The following is a 20,256-nucleotide window of genomic DNA, read 5'->3' on the forward strand; positions in this document are numbered from 1 at the left end:
TACATCAAAGTTTATTGAATTTGTTGGAATAGGGGTTACAGACTGCATAGTAAACTAAAATCCTTTGCCTCCTTCTCCCGTTTTGTTTCTTAGTGGCTGGCACATGTGTATCAGTCCCAAGGAATGATGAGAGCTGCAGAGATGTGTTACAGAAAGAGTCTACAAGTGGCATCTCAGCAGGGCAGTTGGAGTGGGAAGCTCTCAAGTCTGTTGAGACTAGCACTGCTTGCATTAAAAGTCTGTATGGTAAGATCATGTTATAATTATGATCATGAAAAATTGATATTTTATCTTTCTTTGACATGAAGTCTTTTTACATAGTAATATTTGATTGAATTCCTGTTGTTTCATTGTCTTCTAGTGTGGCTTCTTGATACACTTTGTATTTTGGGTTTGTGATGGACATAGAGCAACATAAATCTATAGACTACAGCAGAACATTGTCAATGTTTGGGGGAAAAGGATTACAGTTTTAAAAGTTGAATTATAGTAGGATATACATTTTTGTTTCTTGGTGAAACAAATTGTATTAGAATTAAATTTAGCTACTCAACTGTGACAAAAATGGTAATAGTGAACATTTCAGTCATTCTCATTTCAATTCAGCATTCTTTAAGAGGGATTTCTAGTAACTTATGACCTAACAAGCTATTTTCTGATACCAATTTACATATATCAATCTGAAAATTTTACATGCTGGTAGGGAAAATTTGTGAAGATACATGTTTAAGTGAGAGTGAGGGCAAACTGCAGAACAAGATGTATGATATAATTCTAATGGAGTGTTCATATATGTGGTATGAATTTTTAAGAATGTATATCTCTAAATACACCATATGTGTTTGTGCAGATGCTTGAAAGCACAAAGATATAATTATATGGAAAGATATATAAGAAATATAATGGCAGTTATTTGGAGAAGGGGACTGGGGGGTTTAAGGGATGGTAGACGATAATTTTTCATTTTGTATCTTTCGATGGTGTTTGGATTTTTTTATCATATCCTTATTATTTTGTTAAACTGTTATTATTTCAGTTTTATATGGTTAGAAGAAATTATCCTACACAGCTAAAGTAACTCTTGTTTTTACCATAGTAACCCATGAGAATGTTAGTTATTCACTTTAGGCATTTTGATAATGAAATATAGAATTAGGACTTATTTTTGGCTTTGGTGCCATTATTGTAGAGCAGATTTAAGAGCTTCTTATGTCAGGGGCTATTTCTGTTCATTTTTGCTTCCTTGCTCTGTCAGTCTGCCTTGTGCATAGGGGGTTCTCTATAAATGGTTTTGAATGAATGGACAAATAATAATAATGTGGCCAACTAATTATAGTTCACTATTTTGTTTTGTTTGCCCCATTTTTATATATAACAAAGGTCTTTATGATCTTGGTAACTAGTGAGCCATAGAAGCCACACATAGTACCTATAACATGCCCTACAGTTTGTGAACTGGAGAAGTAGACACTCTTTTCGCCTAACTTATTATGGATTACTTTTCAATATTATTTGTTGATTTTTATTAATGCTGGGAAGTTAAATCTGACCTGGAATAGAACAAATTAATAATAGTTGTAATAATAGCAAACTATAGCACTTAGTCTATGCTAGGTACTGTTATAAGTGCTTTACTCTTATTAACTTATTTAATAATAATAACCCTGTTTGACAGATGAAGAAATTAGCTTGCAGTTCAGTAATACCCATGTATACCTGTCCGCCCACCACATTCCCCCACTCCACCTCTACCAGTACTACACCACAGAATTATTTTCTCTAAGATCCCATGTTCTGGTTCTACCATTTACTACCTGTGAAACCTTCAGCCAGTTAAACTGTTTAAAGCTCTTTTCTTGTTCTGTAGTAGAGGAGATCAGAATACCTATTTTACATTCTTGTGGCGTTATTTGAATAATGAAGTAATGTTTACACATGCCTTTGTAAACCTTAAAGTGCTATCAATCCAATCTGTTCTTGAAAAAACATTTGACATCCAGTAATTATAAAGGAATAAAAGGTATGCCATATTTCTATGGTAAACAGCTGGCAGTATGGGGAGGATGGATATATTAAAATAAGACATTTATAAAAGTCTTTATTTGAAAGTTTTATTATATGTGATACAATGTGACACATATAAAAACTGACAGTTTGGCTAAGACACTACATATCAGATTCCAAAGTGAGATATCAGATCAAGAGAGATTGCTGTGTAGCATATAGGATCCTCCAGGATAACCTGAACTCAACCCTGAGCCATGGGACATTCCAGTGCCCCCAGGGCTGTGGCATGCAACTCAGGAGTACGGAGCTGAAATCTGCGGCTGACACTTGAGTTGGGGAGGAGTCCCTACCCTCAAGAGCTGAGAGGGGTGAGACGCATGGGTTCCTGGGCAAGGACAAGAGTGGGGCATGCCTCCCTTTGCAGGGCCAGTCCAGAAAGGTTTTGGCATATCTCCCTGTCATAGCCCCTGCACAAGGGGACCCCACAACCCAAATCACCTAACAAAAGTAACGTGGGCATGGAGCGAATGATCAGAGGGGGCTTCCCCTAAGGCCCTGGAACAGAGCTGGTGAGGTGGTCATTTCTATCCTGTCCCCGCCATCACTGCTGAAGAGAATGCCTGTGAATGTGAAGAAGTACAAAAGAGCCATGTGGCTAAGTGTTAGCCTAGGTACCCACTGTTACTCTTATGCACTATCTACTGGATTGCAGCCCAAACTACAACACCAAAAATTATCTTGCTAACATATACACCTGTGAAACCAAGTGCAGGAATTCACCTACACATAAAGATCCTGTACAGAGCCCTGACTCTTTTTAAGCATCCAGAAGTAAGCCAACTGACTATACTCAATTTATACCACAGTTAAAGGAATACCAACTGTATTAGTCTGTTGCATTGCTGTAAAGAAATACCTGAGATTGGGTCATTTATAAACAAAAGGTTTTAATTGGCTTATGGTTCCACAGGCTATACAGTAAGCATAGTGGCTTCTGCTTCTGGGGAGACCTCAGGAAACTTACAATCATGGTGGAAGGCAAAGGGGAAGCAGGCACATCTTACATGGTCAGAGCAGGAGCAAGAGAGAGAGGGGGGAAGTACCACACACTTTTGAAAACCAGATCTCATGAGAACTTACTCAGCGTATAGTACCAAGGGCAAATGGTGCTAAACCGTTCATGAGAACTCTGACTCCATGATCCAATCACCTCCCACCAGGCCCCACTTCCAACACTGGGGATTACAGTTCAACGTGAGATTTGGGCTGGGACACAGATCCAAGCCATATCACCAACCCTCCCAGATGAGAAAGAATCAGCACAAGAACTCTGGCAATTCAAGCAGCCAGAGTGTCCCTGTACCTCCAAATGTAGCCTACTGGTTCCCCAGCAATGGTTCTTAACTAATCTGAAGTGACTGAAATGACAGACATAGGATTCAGAGTCTGGATGGCAAGGAAGCTTATCAAGATTTGGGGGAAAGTTGAAACCAAATCCAAGAAATCCAGTAAAATAATCCAAGAGCTGAAATGTGAAATAGTCATTTTAAGGAAGAACCAAACCGAACTTCTAGAGCTGAAAAATTCACTACAAGAATTTCATAATACAATTGGAAGTATTAAAAGAAGAATACATCAAGCTGAGGAAAGAATCTGAGAGCTCAAAAACTGGTTCTTTTAATCAATTCAGTCAGACACCAAAATAATGAAAAATGAATATTTTAAAATGAACAAAACCTCTGAGAAATATGGGATTATGTAAAGAGACCAAATCTACAACTCATTAGCATTCCTGAGAGAGGATAAGCAACTTGAAAAATGTATATTAGTCCGCAAAAATTTTCCTAAATTTGCTAGAGAGATTGACATAGAAATCCAAGAAATACAGAAAACCCCAGCTATATACTGACATACAAGATGGTCATCCCCAGGGCACATAGTCATGAGATTTACCAAGGTCAATGCAAAAGAAGAAGTCTTAAAGGCAACTAGAGAGAAGGGTCAAATCACATGCAGAGGAATCCCATCAGGCTAGCAGCAGACCTCTCCACAGAAATGTTACAAACTAGAAGCAGAATAATTTGGTGCCTATTTTCAGCATCCTTTTTTTCTTTTTTCTTTTCTTTATTTTCTTGTTCTGAAGCATCCTTAATGAAAAGAAATTCTGACCAAGAATTTCATATCCCACCAAACTAAACTAAATAAGTGAAGGGCAAGCAAATACGGAGGGAATTCATTGGTACCAGTACAAAAACAGACACATCAACCACTGGAATATAATAGAAAACTCAGAAATAAAGCTGTACACCTACAACCATCTGATGTTTGACAAGGCTGACAAAAACAAGCAATGGAGAAAGGACTCCCCTATTCGATAAATTGCATTGGGTCAACTGGCTAGTCATTTGCAGAAGAATGAAATTAGACCCTTACCTTTCAGCATATATACAAAGTAACTCAAGATGGATTAAATATTTAAATGCAAGACCTCGAGCTATTAAAATTCTAAAAGAAAACCTAGGAAATACCTTTTTTGACATTTGCCTTGCCAATGAATTTTTTGGCTAAGCATCCAAAAGCAATTGCAAGACAAACAAAAATTGACAAGTGGGACCTAATTAAAGAGCTTCTGTACAGCAAAAGAAACTATGTACAGAGTAAACAGACAACCTACAGTATGGGAGAAAATATTCACAAACTATGCATCTGACAAAGGTCTTATATCCAGAATCGATAAGGAACTTAAATCATTAAGCAAGAAACATAACCCTATTAATGAATAGTTGAAGGACATTAACAAACACTTCTCAAAAGATGACATATAAGTGGCCAACAAACATGTGAAAAAACGCACATCCCTATTAATCATCAGAGAAGTGCAAATAAAAGCCACACTGAAACACCATCTCACATCAGTCAGAATGGCTATTATTAAAAAGTCAAAAAATAATAGGCTGGATGTGGTGGCTTATGCCTGTAATCCCAGCACTTTGGGAGGCCAAAGCGGGTGGATCACTTGAGCCCAGGAGTTCAAGACCAGCCTGAACAACTTGGCAAAACCTCATCCCTACAAAAAAAAAAATTAGCCAGGCATAGTGGCATGCACCTGTAGTCCCAGCTACTTGGGAGGCTGAAGTGGGAGAATCACCTGAGCTCAGGAAGTTGAGACTGCAGTGAGCTGAGATCTTGCCCTCTCACTCTCTCCTGGGCCACAGAGTGAGACCCTGTCTCAAACGAACAAACAAACAATAACAACAAAAATAACAGGTGCTGGTGAAGCTGCAGAGAAAAGGGAATGCTTAAATGCTCATGTCCTGTTGGTGGGGATGTAAATTACTTCAGCCACTGTGGAAAGCAGTTTGTAGATTTCTCAACTTAAAGCTACCATTTGACTCAGCAATCCCATTACTGAGTATATACTCAAAGGAAAATAGGTCATCCTACCATAAAGACACATGCATTCGTGTGTTTATCACTGCACTATTCACAATGCAGAGACATGGAATCAACCTTGGTGCCCATAGAGTGGATTAGATTAAAAAAAATGTGGTACATATCTGCCATGGAAATACTATACAGCCATAAAAAAAGAACAAAATCATGTCCCTTGCAGCAACATGGATGGAACTGAAGGCCATAATTCTAAGTGAATTAACACAGGGACAGAAAATCAAATGCTGCATGTTCTCACTTGCAAGTGGGAGCTAAACATTGAGCACACGTGAACATAAACATGGGAACAACAGACACTGTGGACCATTGGAGGTGAAGGAGTGGGACAGGGGTTGATAAACTGCCTATTGGGTATTATGCTCCCTAACTGGGTACAATATACCCGTGGAGCAAACCTGCACATGTACCCTCTGTATCTAAAGTTAAACTTGAAATTAAAAAAAAAGAAAAAAGCATCAGAAGAGTGGAGTTAGAGAAGGATTCTTGAAGACATTTCTTTGGAGAGGGCTGTTGCCTCGCCCATTTTCCCCCTGTCATGTTTCTGTAGACAGATACACACAAAGTTGAGGAAAGGGGTGCTACCAGAGAGAGGGAGGCTTCAATCTGTGTCCTCTGGGGTCCTGGAAGCATGTGTCTAGAAGCATATGAATGGGTATCTAACATGTTTCAGAGACTGTGGCACTCAGTCGAAGGTGTTAAGACAGAGAAGAGGAGAGTTGCTAGCGTTTTAGAAAGTGATCACATGTTTCTGGGAGAGAGTGGTCAACAGTAGATTCATCCCAAAGGTAGGTAGGAGTATCAGTTTGTGCTATAGGGAGGAAAGAATGAAGGAGAGTTGCTGCAGACGGAATCAGCAACACTCTCAGAGTTTGTTAGATCCAGAAATGAGCAATGCCAGTGGTGAGAGTGGGTTGATATAGGAGTTATCCTAGATCCTGTTCAGTAAGGCCACCTAGAGGGATGATGGGATGTCATCAGAAAGGACTCTGAAGTTTCCACATTGCTAGAGGATGTGGAGAGAGTGAGAATAGAATACATTTGCTAGATTAGTGGAACTGCAGGTGAGCAGGGCTGGCTTCATGGGCATGCAGCCTCTGCAGTTACACAGGGCGTCATACTTGATTTAATGTTCTGTAGTTGCTATCTTAGAATTCTTTTTTTTTTTTTTTTTTTTTTTTTTTGAGACGGAGTCTCGCTCTGTCGCCTAGGCTGGAGTGCAGTGGCCAGATCTCAGCTTACTGCAAGCTCCACCTCCCGGGTTTACGCCATTCTCCTGCCTCAGCCTCCCGAGTAGCTGGGACTACAAGTGCCCGCCACCTCGCCCGGCTAGTTTTTTGTATTTTTTTTTTCAGTAGAGACGGGGTTTCACTGTGTTAGCCAGGATGGTCTCGATCTCCTGACCTCGTGATCCGCCCGTCTCGGCCTCCCAAAGTGCTGGGATTACAGGCTTGAGCCACTGCACCCGGCCAGAATTCTTGATAATTTTTTTAACAAAGGGCCCTATACTTTATTTTGCACTGGGCCCCACAGGTTATGTTGCTGGGCCTGCTGATGAGAGATTACCCATGAAGTTGGGAGTCTCTGCTAAAGCCAAGTTGAGGAAAAGAGCTTTAAATATCTGTCAACCCTGGAGAGCTTGGCACCACCTTACAATGGCACCAGTTAAATACAAACTTCTAGTGTTTCAGTAGGGCCCTGAAGCTACAATTAGCCACAGGAGGTGGGAGTACTGGGGAAGAGGAACCAGCTACCTGCTACTGCCTGTAACCATAGTCTAGCCTGGGAGCCGAGGGGAATTGAGGTGGGGCAGGGAAGTATGTGCAAATATTACTTTTCAACAAAGACTGAGTGTTGAGAAAAAAAGAGGACATTCTAATTGAGACTATATTTGTGGATGAATGTAAGAAAAAAGGAATAAGACTCATGGGGCCTAATGTAATTTACATCCAGGGACACAGAAAAAGTATCTCTCAAATAAATGTTAAAGAGGTAGTGGGAAAACAAAATAGAAGTATTCTGATCACTTTGTTTAATATGCCAGGTATATATAGCGACTTTTTCCTTACAAAGTCATCTTTGGGCTAACTTTACAGAGTGTTTTATATGATTTCATAGAATTTAGAGAGTGCATTATTGAAAGCATCCAGTGAGAGTTTTATGTTACTGGTTTTTAATAATATGTTAAGAATAATTGTATTAGAATGTGCTTTGCCTTACTTTCTTTGTCAGATGTATCCCAGGGTTGCCGCTGTTTATAGATGATGCATCATAACCGCTGTTGTCTATTTTCACGTTCGTTATAGCTTCCTCTTACTTAATTATATAAATTGCTACTGCCTATACTTCACTCAGATAATTGCTCTAATTTTTGTTATGTAATTTGGTGTTTGAAGTAGACTATATTGACTCATTATATTGACTTTATTAAAATATATATTTTAGATACTTGTGGTTATGAAATCTCAGTCAAAATTTGAGATTTTTAAATGAAAGTTTCTAATGCATTTTTTTCTCTTTACATAATTCAGTAAAGTGTTAATCACTTTAGTTTGTTACTGTTTCTTCAGAAATACTTACCTTTGCTATTTCTGAGTCAGTACCTAATGTGAAAATAAAGCATGTAACTCAAGTAATATATGCATTGATATCTTAGCCATAAAGTGAAATTTTTAAAAGATTTTTTATCTCTGATACCTTTATCTCTGATCTGTTTTGTACTTTTTTATATTGGGAGTTTATTAAAATACTTTATTTCAGCCTTTCCTCTCTCCTTAGATAATTTTTTAAATGTAGAACTTTATCACTACCAGTTAAAGAATCAATTATGTTAAATTGAGTTTTGTATATTTAGTAGACACAAGACTGATAGATTTTATTCCCCTATGTAGTATAATAGTGCATTTTCTTTGAACAAATATTTTAGTGTTTTTTAAATATCTCCTCTTTGAAAACCTCCTTTATCCCAGTCTACCCCATTTTGTAGCTCCTTAAGAGCAGGGATCAGATCTTAAATCATTTTGTAGTAATTATACTCCTTGTATTATTTCTATGGTGACTTGCACAAATAGGAACTCAATAAATGAGAATTGAATTGCATACTTTTCAAATAAATATACCAAATCTTTGAGTTAATATTTGTCTTATATTTTTATAGGCTAACATTTCCAATGATCACTGGCCATCTTTGGTTCAAGAGGCTACAACTGAGGCCCTAAAACTTTGCTTTTGTCCACTGGCTGTTCTTTTACAAGCTTTATTACAATTCAAACGTAAAATGGGGGCAAGGTATGAAGAATCTTCATCTTTTTCTTATAAATGCTTCTTCACTTTAAATCTTTCTAGGAAACAAGGAAAGATTATAAACTTTAAAGTTTATAACAGATCAATTTAATAAACTTTGAGGGGTGTTTATATATCTGTATCTACTTTGGAAGAACTGGCTCCAGAAATCCAGTAAGGGAGAAATAAAGCCTTATATTTGTTTAAGAAGGCAATTTGATACATATTTATAGGGCATGAGGGATTTGGCATGATAGCATTTCCAGTGAAGAAGGTCTTGGAGTTTTTGTTCTTCACTGTGTTAGGAGGCGCCAACAGTGTGATGTGGGTTCTAGAAACAAACAAAACCAAAAGACCCCAGTTCAAGGCTACATTATCAGAAATTCTTGCTAATGTAATAGGCTATGAAAAAAGTAATAAATATTGAAAAGGCAGAGACATGTTTTTTATAAATGATGTGGTTTCCTATCTAAAAAATCCAAAAGCTGCTCTGATTAAAATATAAAAATTCTATAGCAATGTATATGTTGGAAGAAATGCACTTAAATTTGAAGAACATTACTTAAAGATCACATGGCTAAAAAGTACAGGCAAGAATACTTTAAGATTTTGAAAATATCTAGTTCTAATGTATATTACATATAATACAAAGCATCTGTAAGTAAGGCAGTGATAGAGGAGCAAACATTACTGGAACAGAATAGGTATGGTAGAAATGGAGGTTAGTACATATAAATATGTAGCAAAAGACACATCACAAAATAGGGATGGTGGAAGATTAAGACCATATGGCTGATTAACAACTCCAGCACTATTTATTAACATTTATTTATTTTGGGCCATTTTTATGTGTGACTAATTTCACTAAGAAATGTTTTAGGCTGTAATTTAAACTTCCTAATGAACTACTTCTGCTCATGCTCAGTGTTGGTAACTTAGAGAGGACTATCCCCCTTTCGCCCCCTATCCCAATAATCTTTGTTAACACCTCCCATAATTTTTATCACCTTCAAAACCTAGCCCAAATAAAGATGTAGTCTAAGAAAAATAACAACGTACTTACTACGTGATCCCTCTGCAAAAGCATCTTCAAGACAAGTTATTTAGTTCCTGCTTCAAACTAATTGCTACTTAGAAGATCCTTCTGGTTAGCAGTTCTGAATATACTATGGTTTATGTTGTTTTTAGCAGTACAGAAGTTTTGGAGTCATAGATGCTAGTAAATTAGGAAAGAAAAAATTAGAACACAGCTGTAAATCAGCCTGTTATTACATGGGTTTACGTTATCATACACATCCTTGAAAACATATGCTAAAAGCCTGATATGATATACATAGCCTGTAATGTAGACGCTGAATATTTCTTGTTCCACTCTGTATCACCCTTGTATTATTTAGTGACTTAAGTAGTGACTTAAGTAGTTTCTGCCTACTTTTCAAAAAGATTAGAGGTAGAGCACTCAAAGTAGATTATAAAATAGGGATTGCCTCCCTATTCTCTTTGGAATGAGAATAAATTGGAATAATTTAGTTATCTGCCATATGGGAATAATAACTATCTACCTAATAAGGTTGTGAACATTAAATACAACCATATTTAGCATAGTACCTAGTGCATGATAAACACTTAATAGATATTAGCCATTATTACCTTTATTGTTATCTGAATTAAAAAATCATAATCAGGTACCACATCTGCAAAAATATGAGAACGACAATGTGTATGTGAAATTAGTATAGGAGATATCTTATGGTAATTTGCATGCTTTGGACTAAATTTAACTTTTTTTTCCAGAGAGACACGGCGTCTTTTGGAAAGAGTGGTATATCAGCCTGGGTATCCCAAATCTATTGCATCAACTGCACGTTGGTACCTGCTGAGACACTTATATGCCAAAGATGACTATGAGCTTATTGATGTAAGGCATTGATTTTATTTAAAATGTTTAAGGCATTGATTTTATTTAAAATGTTGTATCTTTGATCTAAGGGTTTTAGAGTTAATTGTTCAAAGTTACCTCACTTTTATGGTTGAATTTTTAAAAACTGAGTGTGTAATTTTTTGTCTAATAAAAGACTACAATATCTACTGTTACATCTGTTGAAAATGAGAAATATTTATGCACATGGTTTGAAGGTTAAATATATAGCTTGTATCTTACCATGGGTTAGTTGTGAAATTCTCCTTTCGGTATTAGAATATCAAAAGCTGGGGCTTTTTGGCATAAATAACAGAACTGTTAAAACCTGTGTTTTAAAAAAGTTTAATGTGGATTTAACCTGTATATGTGCAAGGTGCCTTTATATAGGGAAACTGTACAGGTTGAGCATCCCTAACCTAAAAATCCAAAGTCTGAAATGCTCCAAAATTTGACACTTTTTGAGTACCAACAACCTTGGGGTCATGATCAGTTGTGAAGCATGTTGTAAGTAATTAGATACTAACCATAGGTGACAAATGGTTTTACTTTTTTATTTTCAGTAATACAATATAACAGATTCATGGATATTTTTATATATCTCTCTATTAATGCATCCCTATAAGCTTTTTTAATTGAAAGAAAAAGGTAGAATTTTAAGGAGCTTGTCTAATTGCAGGACTTTATCTTTGAACCAATGAGAACATCACAAGTTTAAAAGTCATCCGTTAAATGTACTGAGGTTTATAAAACGTTGCGAACTGCTGATCTAAAGCCCTTACCTAGTGAAGTTTATAACAATACAAATATATGACCATCTAAATCCAACCTAAAGCAGTATCAAAAATCAACGTTTTCTTTCCCTTTTTTGGCCAGAAAGGAACAACTTAACTACACTTTCTTTCATATTATTTATATACCTTTGTTATTTCTTTAGAAATCGATGGATAAAATATTTTATCCAGTTTTTGATAAACATTGGATTATTTTCTAGTAAGGAAGCAAAGAAAAAGCCATAAGAATGAAGCAGTAAATCAAGACTTTTTCCCAAAGCGACATTTGTTTAAAGCTATAGTTATTCATACTTTTCTTTTTTAAAGAAAGGACTCTAAAGAAGTTGAAGTTTTTAACTGTATTTAAGCAAGAAGCAAGGCTAAGTAAAAATGGCCAACTGGTAAACCAAAGGAGAGAATGTCCATGCATGAATTGTCACTGGTCTTGTATTAACATCACAACAATTATACTGTTTTTGCCTGCCTATATTTCTCTTTTCCTGAACCCGGGATATGATACACCGCCTTACAGTCTTTTTAACCCAGAGTTTCTCATCTTCAGAGATCTCAACTCAACCTACTGAGATTGTGGAATGCACAATTTTTTCTTGGGTGTGGGTCGAGGGTGGGTATTGTCCTGTGCAATGGTGGATATTTGGCAGCATCCTTGGTCTGCTAGGTGTTAGTTGTATTTTTGTGGCCATTGCAGTGGAGGCAAATAGGCAGATAGGATGGAGTTAGAGGTAACAGAATCCTATTTCTGTTATTTTCTGTTATCCTATTTGCCTTATTGTTGCCTTTACTATGAAATACATGTGACAGTTTCTACTCTACTTCTCATGGGATGGCTCTGGCATCTAAATATATAAACATATATGTATCCAAAATTATTTCAAATAATGTAGATAATATACAAATGTATTAGGTTAAAATTTTCGTAGCTTTAGCCAACAATTTTTAAAACACAATGAAAATCACTGAAAAGCTTTTTCAGTACCTACAGCATTTTGAAATACTGTTTGCCTACAGCATTCTGAAATACTGTTTACATTAAAGAAATAGTAAAGAAAACAATGCTTGGAGAAAGGCATTATAATCAACATAAGCCAAACCAAAAAGGTAGAACATTCATGAATGTTGGGAGACAGTTCAGCATGGGTCTCTTGCATTTCTAAATATCCTGTGAGCAGGAGGCCTGATTAACTCTTTGTTCTAATCTATCTTTTCAAAGATATTCGTATAGTGAACATCCTTGGAAGACAGAGCTAGTGTCTCCCTCCAGAACAAAGGGTAGATATTCCTGTCCATTATAAAAGATTAAGCATCCTAAGTTTAGGGTTCCTATCTCATAAATACAACCAACTGCATATGTGGGAAACTATATCAGTCCGTCCACATCGCAGGCTGAGAGGACAAGAAGAACAGAGGAAAATATATTGATGCTCATGCTGTTTGCCATACCTTGAGCAATGAAGACTTTTCTCTGTGACCTGAAAATCCTGTGTCTTCTGGCAGTATCTATGGAACTGTGGCAGGCTAACTTGTTAGCTTGCAAATAGAGCAGAACCTCAGACCCTTCACAATGCTTGACGATGAACAACCAAAAAATGTTTTAATATGAAGGATCAGCTGAAATTGAATCTCCTAGTTTGTGAAATTGGTGAAATCATGGAAAAGTTCTTAATAAAGCCTAGAACCTATAGCTTAGATCCTGAGCTGTGGTTTCAAAGGGGAGCAATTTCATTTGAACAGTTCTATGCGTAAAGTGGTCTTTTTAGAGGTGACGTTATTATACCGTTTAGAGGTGATGGTATTATTAACAAAGCCAACAAACAAAACCTTTAATTTTATACGGTGCTGATAATGATAGCAATCAGGCTGGGCACAGTGACTCACCCCTGTAATCCCAGCACTTTGGGAGACCAAGGCCAGCAGATCACTTGAGGTCAGAAGTTTGAGACCAGCCTCTGGCCAACATGGTGAAACCCCATCTCTATTAAAAATACAAAAATTAGCCAGGCATGGTGGTGGGCGCCTGTAATCCCAGCTACTTGGAAGGCTGAGGTGGAAGAATCTCTCGAACCTGGGAAGCGGAGGTTGCAGTGAGCCGAGATTGCACGACTGCACTCCAGCCTGGGTGACAGAGCGAGACACCGTCTCAAAAAAAAAAAAAAAAAGCGGAATGTTGGCATCTATACTAATTTGAATGAATTGTGCATCTCTCTGATGTTAGCTTTGTTTGAACAATTTATATCTGCAAAAGTGACTGAAAGACTGCACAGAGTCACTTTTCCTAGTGTAGTTTAATGTTGCCTTTTCAAGACTGCAGCTCTTGGGTTACTTGGCTTCAATGAATCAAAATACAGATATTGTTAATAAACAAAATGCTAATGTTCCTGTATGTGATTTCCCATAGGTGCTGGTAAATAATGCCAAAACTCATGGAGATACAAGAGCATTGGAACTGAATCAGAGATTGTCCTCACAATAACATTGGATTATTTTAGTAAGGAAGCAAAGAAAAAGCTGTAAGAATGAAGCAATGAATCAAGACTTCTTCCCAAAGCAACGTTTTTTAAACTATATTTATTCCTTTTCTAAAGGAATCTAAAGAAGTTGAAGTTTTTAAGTTAGGAATGCAATTTTCCGTTAACTCCAAACCTGATTTTAATCTAAAAAAAAAAAAAAAAAAAAAAATGGGAAAACCAGAATGAAAGGAAAACCATTATTGCCTTGGTTGCTTAACATTATTTGTAAACCATTATTTTCTGCATCTTGCATGGTGCACAATAGAATATCTTTTACTGTAATCCCTTACAATAAAGCCTTAATAGCCATTTTCTATGTAATATGCAAAAGTAGATTAGCACAATGCACAATTTTCTTTTGTTAAAAATCAAATTCAAAGATTTAATTCCTCCTATGAATTCTGAAGTTCGGCAAACCAACTCATCATAAAATCCAGATAATCTTGTAACCTATTTATCTAGTGATTCATCTCAAATTCTATTGAAAAAGCATAATATAAATGTTGATGAGTCTAGACTCTAATGGATATGTTTATATAATTCCAAACACTAAAGTATGTGAATGCATTTAAAAACATTAATGGAAAATAATGCTGATAATTAATTGATCATGCAATTCCTTCAATTATGATGGAAAGACTTGAACTTTCTGAAATAAAACAAAAATACAGTGTCTTGTTTTCTTTATAATATCAATATCAGACATAATTTCTAAATTTCAAATTTTAAAACTTGAAAGCACAGTTATCTATTTTTTAAGCTCTTTACATATTTGAAGAAAGTCACTTTGGATTTGTGGTTTTAAAAAATATTTTCAGACATTTACGTATATTATTTATTGCACAGAAAATATGTGGTTATATGATTTATGTATGTGACTTTTCAAAAGCAGTGGCGTCAGGATGTTACTTTTTAAGATAATATAAATTGATGATATTCTATAGTTGTACTTCAGCGGTTAATAATTGAACTGAACTTTGATCTGGTATTTCCCAAATCTGTCTGAACATTATAATCATTCATACCTATGCAATCAGAATCTTTAAGGATGGGGACAGGCCTAGGACTCTGCATTTTAAAGGTATGCCAAAGAAATCCTAATGTTTATTCAGATTTTCAAACTACTATATTACTCCAATGATTATTCTTCCCTTTATTTCTTCAGCAAGGTTCAACACATGCCATTCTCTGCTTATTTCTTCCTTATCTTCATAACTGTCAATCTGATTCAGTGATTTTAACAACCTGGTCCACAGACTTAGCCACAGATGCACTTCAAAAGACTGCCTGCGTAGCCCTCGTCTCCATGCTCCCATTTCCTCAGGAGAACACTTCAGCTTTTTCTTCCAGAATGGGTTGGCTCCATCCACCTAAATGCTTTGTATTCAGTTCTTGCCCTTCATCTGTTTTCTGGAGTGTCACTTGCTTCACAAGATTACCCTTTGCTTCAGGACCATAATCAAAGGGTTTTTGACTTCCTTGCCAAATTCTGCCTTCCAGAGACCTCAAATGCAGGTTTTTCTAGACTGGAGGGTTGGAAAAACACCTGAGTTGATGCTGTCTCAGGTCATTCTTTTTTGCATTTATGTGCACACATTCTCTCTTAACTTTCGTTGCCTTCTTGTCAAATTACCACCGCCCGGTTACCATGAGCCTCAGATTATTTCTACTCACATAATTTTTATAGAGCTTACTTTGTGCCAGAGCTAAGCTAAGTGTTCTTAACATTGTCATTTAATACTAATTAATAAAGGTGAATGGTGTTAAACAATATGCCTAAAGCAAAGGAAATTCAAGATGTATCAGTGTTATAAGATTCCAGAAACTCTAAAACAGTGGCCAGAATTTCTTTTGGAAGTTTAAAGGTTTTTTTATGATTTTTTTTTGTTTTGCTTTATTATCATTATTTTTTTAAGACGGAGTTTCGCTCTTGTTGCTCAGGCTGGAGTGCAATGACGTAATCTTGGCTCACCACAATCTCCGCCTCCTAGGTTCAAGTGATTCTCCTGCCTCAGCCTCTTGAGTAGCTAGGATTACAGCCACGCACCACCACACCCAGCTAATTTTTTTGTATTTTTAGTAGAGACGAGGTTTCTCCATGTTGGTCAGGCTAGTCTCAAACTCCCAACCTCAGGTGATCCACCTGCCTTGGCCTCCCAAAGTGCTGGGATTACAGACATGAGCCAGCGCCTGGCTCTATACATAAGTTTAATTAGAGAAATTAGATTAAAAATTGTTTCCTGAAGGACCAGTATTTAATTTCCATATTAGTATTTCATTACTTTTGTTATATTTTGTTTGGGAATTGTGAATTTTCTGCTATTTTTATCCATTTTTTATTATTGATTAATTAGATATTTATACACTCGTTTGGCATCTGATAATTTCCCATGGGAAAAACATGTTTCAGCTTCCAAGTAAACTTTTGGAACACAATGTGTTTGTTTGGGGTCACTTGTCATTTTTTATGAAGTGTCCCTTTTAATTTCTGGTCAGGAAAAAGCAATCTAAAATGCTGTGCTCTCTTTTCATTTTACAAAAAGGAGCTATTAAACTTCCTTTAATTTAGAATTCTCTACAGAACAGGATTAGATAGAAATACTCACACATTAAAGGAATTAAAAGATGTGGTTATTTGAAACAGTATAAAACATTAGGTAAATACGTACTAGTTTGTAATGTATGAATATGAAGGCATACATATTTGGTTGCTGCATAAAAAGTTTGATACCTGCTTTGGGAAAGTTTTATAGGAACACAAAAATGAAGTATATTTTGGAGTATGAGTGAATGTGGCTTGCAGATTCCTTTTTGTCATGGCACATTAAAAAATGTAGAAACTTTGTTTTGACAAGGTTGACTCTTGTCTCTCTACAGGTCTTCCTTTCACTCACTTTAGTTGTTAATGGCTAGAAAAAGTCTCAGGCTGCCATGCTGCTTGTTGTAAGGTATAGCACTCAGCTGCTGGTTATAAATTGACCCTCAGTTTGCAGGAGAGGTTTTTTTTGTTTTGTTTCTATTTTTGTACATTAAAAAGATATATTTGTATATATTATACAGGTACAATAATGTTTCCACTTGTGTTTTTAAAGACTTTTTATATAGATGAAATGAAAGTCCAAAAACTTCCTCATTTAGAGTATGTGCCTCATTTTTGGTTTAGAAAATGTAGTTAGTCATATAAGATCTGTTGTAACTCCAGACCATTCATGGTGTCTAGCTGTCCCTATGCTACAATAGTGGGTTTTTCATTCTTTTGGATTAGAAACTTTTTGAATAGCAGTATTTTAAATCCTAGTATGCCTAAATACCCTATACAACCATGTTTTTATAAGTGCTAAACTAACTTTAGACCTCAAAATGTTTTGAAGTAGGAAAATAAAGGTTAGTATCTCTTTAACAAGAACTGTTATGAAACATTTGAAATATTTTTTCTTATTAGTTATAAACTTAGAATTGAAAATACCTGTTTTAGGGAAGGGAAACGGCACCAACAGAATGATGACTGAAGTTGGAGTATCCACCAAAACAAGAGTTGGATTTCATATTATATCACTGGACTGTTGAAATAATTGTCATGTCATGAGGGTTCAAATCATTTAAAAAAAAGTTTATTTTGGGCTTCATTCTTCACCATATACTTTCCCTGTATGTAATGCTTATTATAAAAACATATTTAAATTATATTAATTTTTCTAGGGATAAGGTGGGTATTAAAAAAATGCTTATCTTGCACCTTTTTCTTACAGTAAGCAGAATAATGGCTCACAAAGATATTCATGCCCTAATTCCCAGTTTGTGAAGACGTGTATAAGGAATGCAGTTGTTCTTTTGTATAATAGCTAATGTATGAACTACTCTCACCCAACATGCTACTTACAGTATAGTATCACCAACACCATTTTTAAGTACTTCACTCTAATTCTCTTTAAAATAAACCACATTAAATTATACTCACAAAACGTAAGTGGTATGTTTCAAGCTGAGTTTCAATATTGAATGGGTATGAGACTAGATAAGTCTTGGCCTTTGGTTTTTATTTGAATTTGTAAAATAGGCCTTGAGCTAGGTTTCTAATGGCAACATTCTGTTGTTCTAAGGCTATCAATGTTTTCCAAGTCAGAAGTGAGCTGAAATAAAATACTGAAATAAACTGCTGAGTACAGCACCTGTGAAGCAGCAACCCTGGTTTCCATTGAACAGGGGGGCTCCCTGCACTTGAAGCCCTTCTTAGGGTAGAACCCCTTTGCCAAGAAACCTATACTGTAGAAAGAGATGCATAAACAGGTCTTGGTTCTTGGTGCTAAAACTCTGAGAAGGAAAGTTGTTCGACACTCAGAGAATACTTCAATGGAAGCCAGCATCTATGAATAGCTGAAAGTAATTACAGGTGTCTGCTGCATGCCAAATAGGTTATACTTCTTACGGAAAGACTACCCACATTAAATACAACATTTGCATTGTTTTATTATCTGACTCCCAGGTGACAAATAACTTAGTTTCTAAGACCCTGCCTTTTGCCATTTCCTTCCCTTTGATCATATAAAATATGGTCATTAATCTTCAGAGAAGAAATCCTACATATTTTAGTATCAAACAATCAAGAGTGTTTCTGGAAAACATCTATATAATAGTGGTTTAAAAGTTCTAATCTTAATTTGTTCAATATAATAGATAAAGGGAGAATACTGTGCAAATAGTCTTTATATACACGCTAGCTTCAGAAGTTTGGAAATTAGCCTGTGAAGAAGTTAAGTGGCATGAAATAAAAGACAAGTACAGGTTTGATCTTTGCAGAGCGAGTTATGTGTTTTCTTGCCTATACATATTCCTGGCAGTGCTAATTTCTCTTGTGTTTGGGACACAAGTGTCTCTGGGCACAGGAGAAAAGCCAGATGGAGCAGAAGGTTTTTTTGTGTGGAAAAAAGGAGGAGGTTAGGTAGAGAGAAAAAGCATTGCTGAGAAAGCAAAATTACATTGTTATAAGCAGCTTCTATTAGATGGAGATAAATATATTTCTGAATTGCCTGAGGCCAGCCTTCCAGTGCCTCAGAACAAGTGTTATATATATGGTTGGAAGGTTTTTCTAAGAAATAGATTCAGCGTAAAGAATTAACTCACTGGGCCCAGATTTACATAAACAGTGGTGAATAATTTGTGAATATTGGAAAATACGTAGGCAGCATAAAGTTTTTGTGTTAGTCAAGTAGCTTCTAAGAAAGCCCAAATAAGATCTAGTATTGCAAAGGATCTTGATACTGCACCAGCCCACCCTTTGTTTCAGGAGAGGAGTTTTTTTGTGCTTATGAGGTAGTAATCATTACCCACCAGGGCTTCAGCATCCAGGGATAGATTGAATGCCCACCATGGTCCAAGCTCTTTACACTATTGCCTCATTTAATTTTCACGTTATTTTTTTATAGTGGCTATTATCCTTATTTTACAGACCAAAAAAACTTTTATAAAGAAGTCTCAGAGAGATGATCTTTACTAAAATTATCTGTATTCTTAGGCAATTAGAATCTGGCCCCAAAGTTAGTTTCCAATACTGTTGTCAAATGTTGTTAATGGTTGCTGTCAACTCAAAGAAATGTAAAAATGTTGAGGTGTGCATCTTTGAGACTGACTCAGTTATCCTACCAACCTGTATTCAGATGCTGCCATTTACCTTTTGGTACTATCTGAATAGGAGGAAGCTTAGGAAGAAGGGAACTTCCTCCCGAGGATTAACTTTGCAAATTTAAGCCTATGTAATGATAGAGAATAGAATACTCTACTCTTGTTACACTTTGAAGTTGATACAAGCCAGCTGAAGTGAGCATATTGTTTCATTTAATCATTTAATCCTTGATAACGTCACAAATGCCAACCCTTGGTTTTCTCTTTGGCTTTTTCTAACCTCTCTTCCCAGAGTTCACCTTTCTTTTGGCCATCCATGTCTAAGGTACAAAGGACCTTACGTTTTTTTTCTTTATCAACTAATTCCTGTAGAGGAGATAGTTGGTAAAAAGCTCATGGGTCCTTCATTCTTCTTTCTTCCTCTACCTGTCCATCCATCCTGCCTTTTTTGAAGATTTAATATTGCTCTTATGAATACTTAAAAGCTGTTAAGTGCTAAGTGATAGAATTTTGGCTTAGAGACTAGATGGATTCCTTAGTGTAAGAGTCATTTTGGGTTTCAGGGGTGGGGATTTGTCTGGTACCATGTAGGCCCCACCCCATTTGAAGCCCATCCTTGAATGTTTGCCTACGAACACAGTGTGTTACTTTTTTGTAGAAGCATCTGCTAGATGAGTAC

The 20,256-nt window shown here is 36.2% G+C and overlaps 1 protein-coding gene across 2 annotated transcripts in view; it reads left to right on the forward strand.

The window, feature by feature from the left end:
• The window catches only part of SKIC3 (SKI3 subunit of superkiller complex), a 91,301-nt gene extending 76,672 nt beyond the window's left edge, over positions 1–14,629 (forward strand). For both annotated transcript variants that reach the window (XM_050794272.1, XM_050794273.1), the window contains exons 40-43: positions 94–246; positions 8,615–8,745; positions 10,534–10,657; positions 13,847–14,629. In XM_050794272.1, coding sequence (XP_050650229.1) covers positions 94–246; positions 8,615–8,745; positions 10,534–10,657; positions 13,847–13,921 — 483 coding nt within the window. In that variant the 3' untranslated portion in view covers positions 13,922–14,629. The remainder of the gene's footprint in view (positions 1–93; positions 247–8,614; positions 8,746–10,533; positions 10,658–13,846) is intronic.
• The last annotated feature ends 5,627 nt before the right edge of the window (positions 14,630–20,256 follow it).

The sequence above is a fragment of the Macaca thibetana genome, chromosome 6, assembly GCF_024542745.1.
Source record: "Macaca thibetana thibetana isolate TM-01 chromosome 6, ASM2454274v1, whole genome shotgun sequence".
NCBI classification, from domain to species: domain Eukaryota; kingdom Metazoa; phylum Chordata; class Mammalia; order Primates; family Cercopithecidae; genus Macaca; species Macaca thibetana.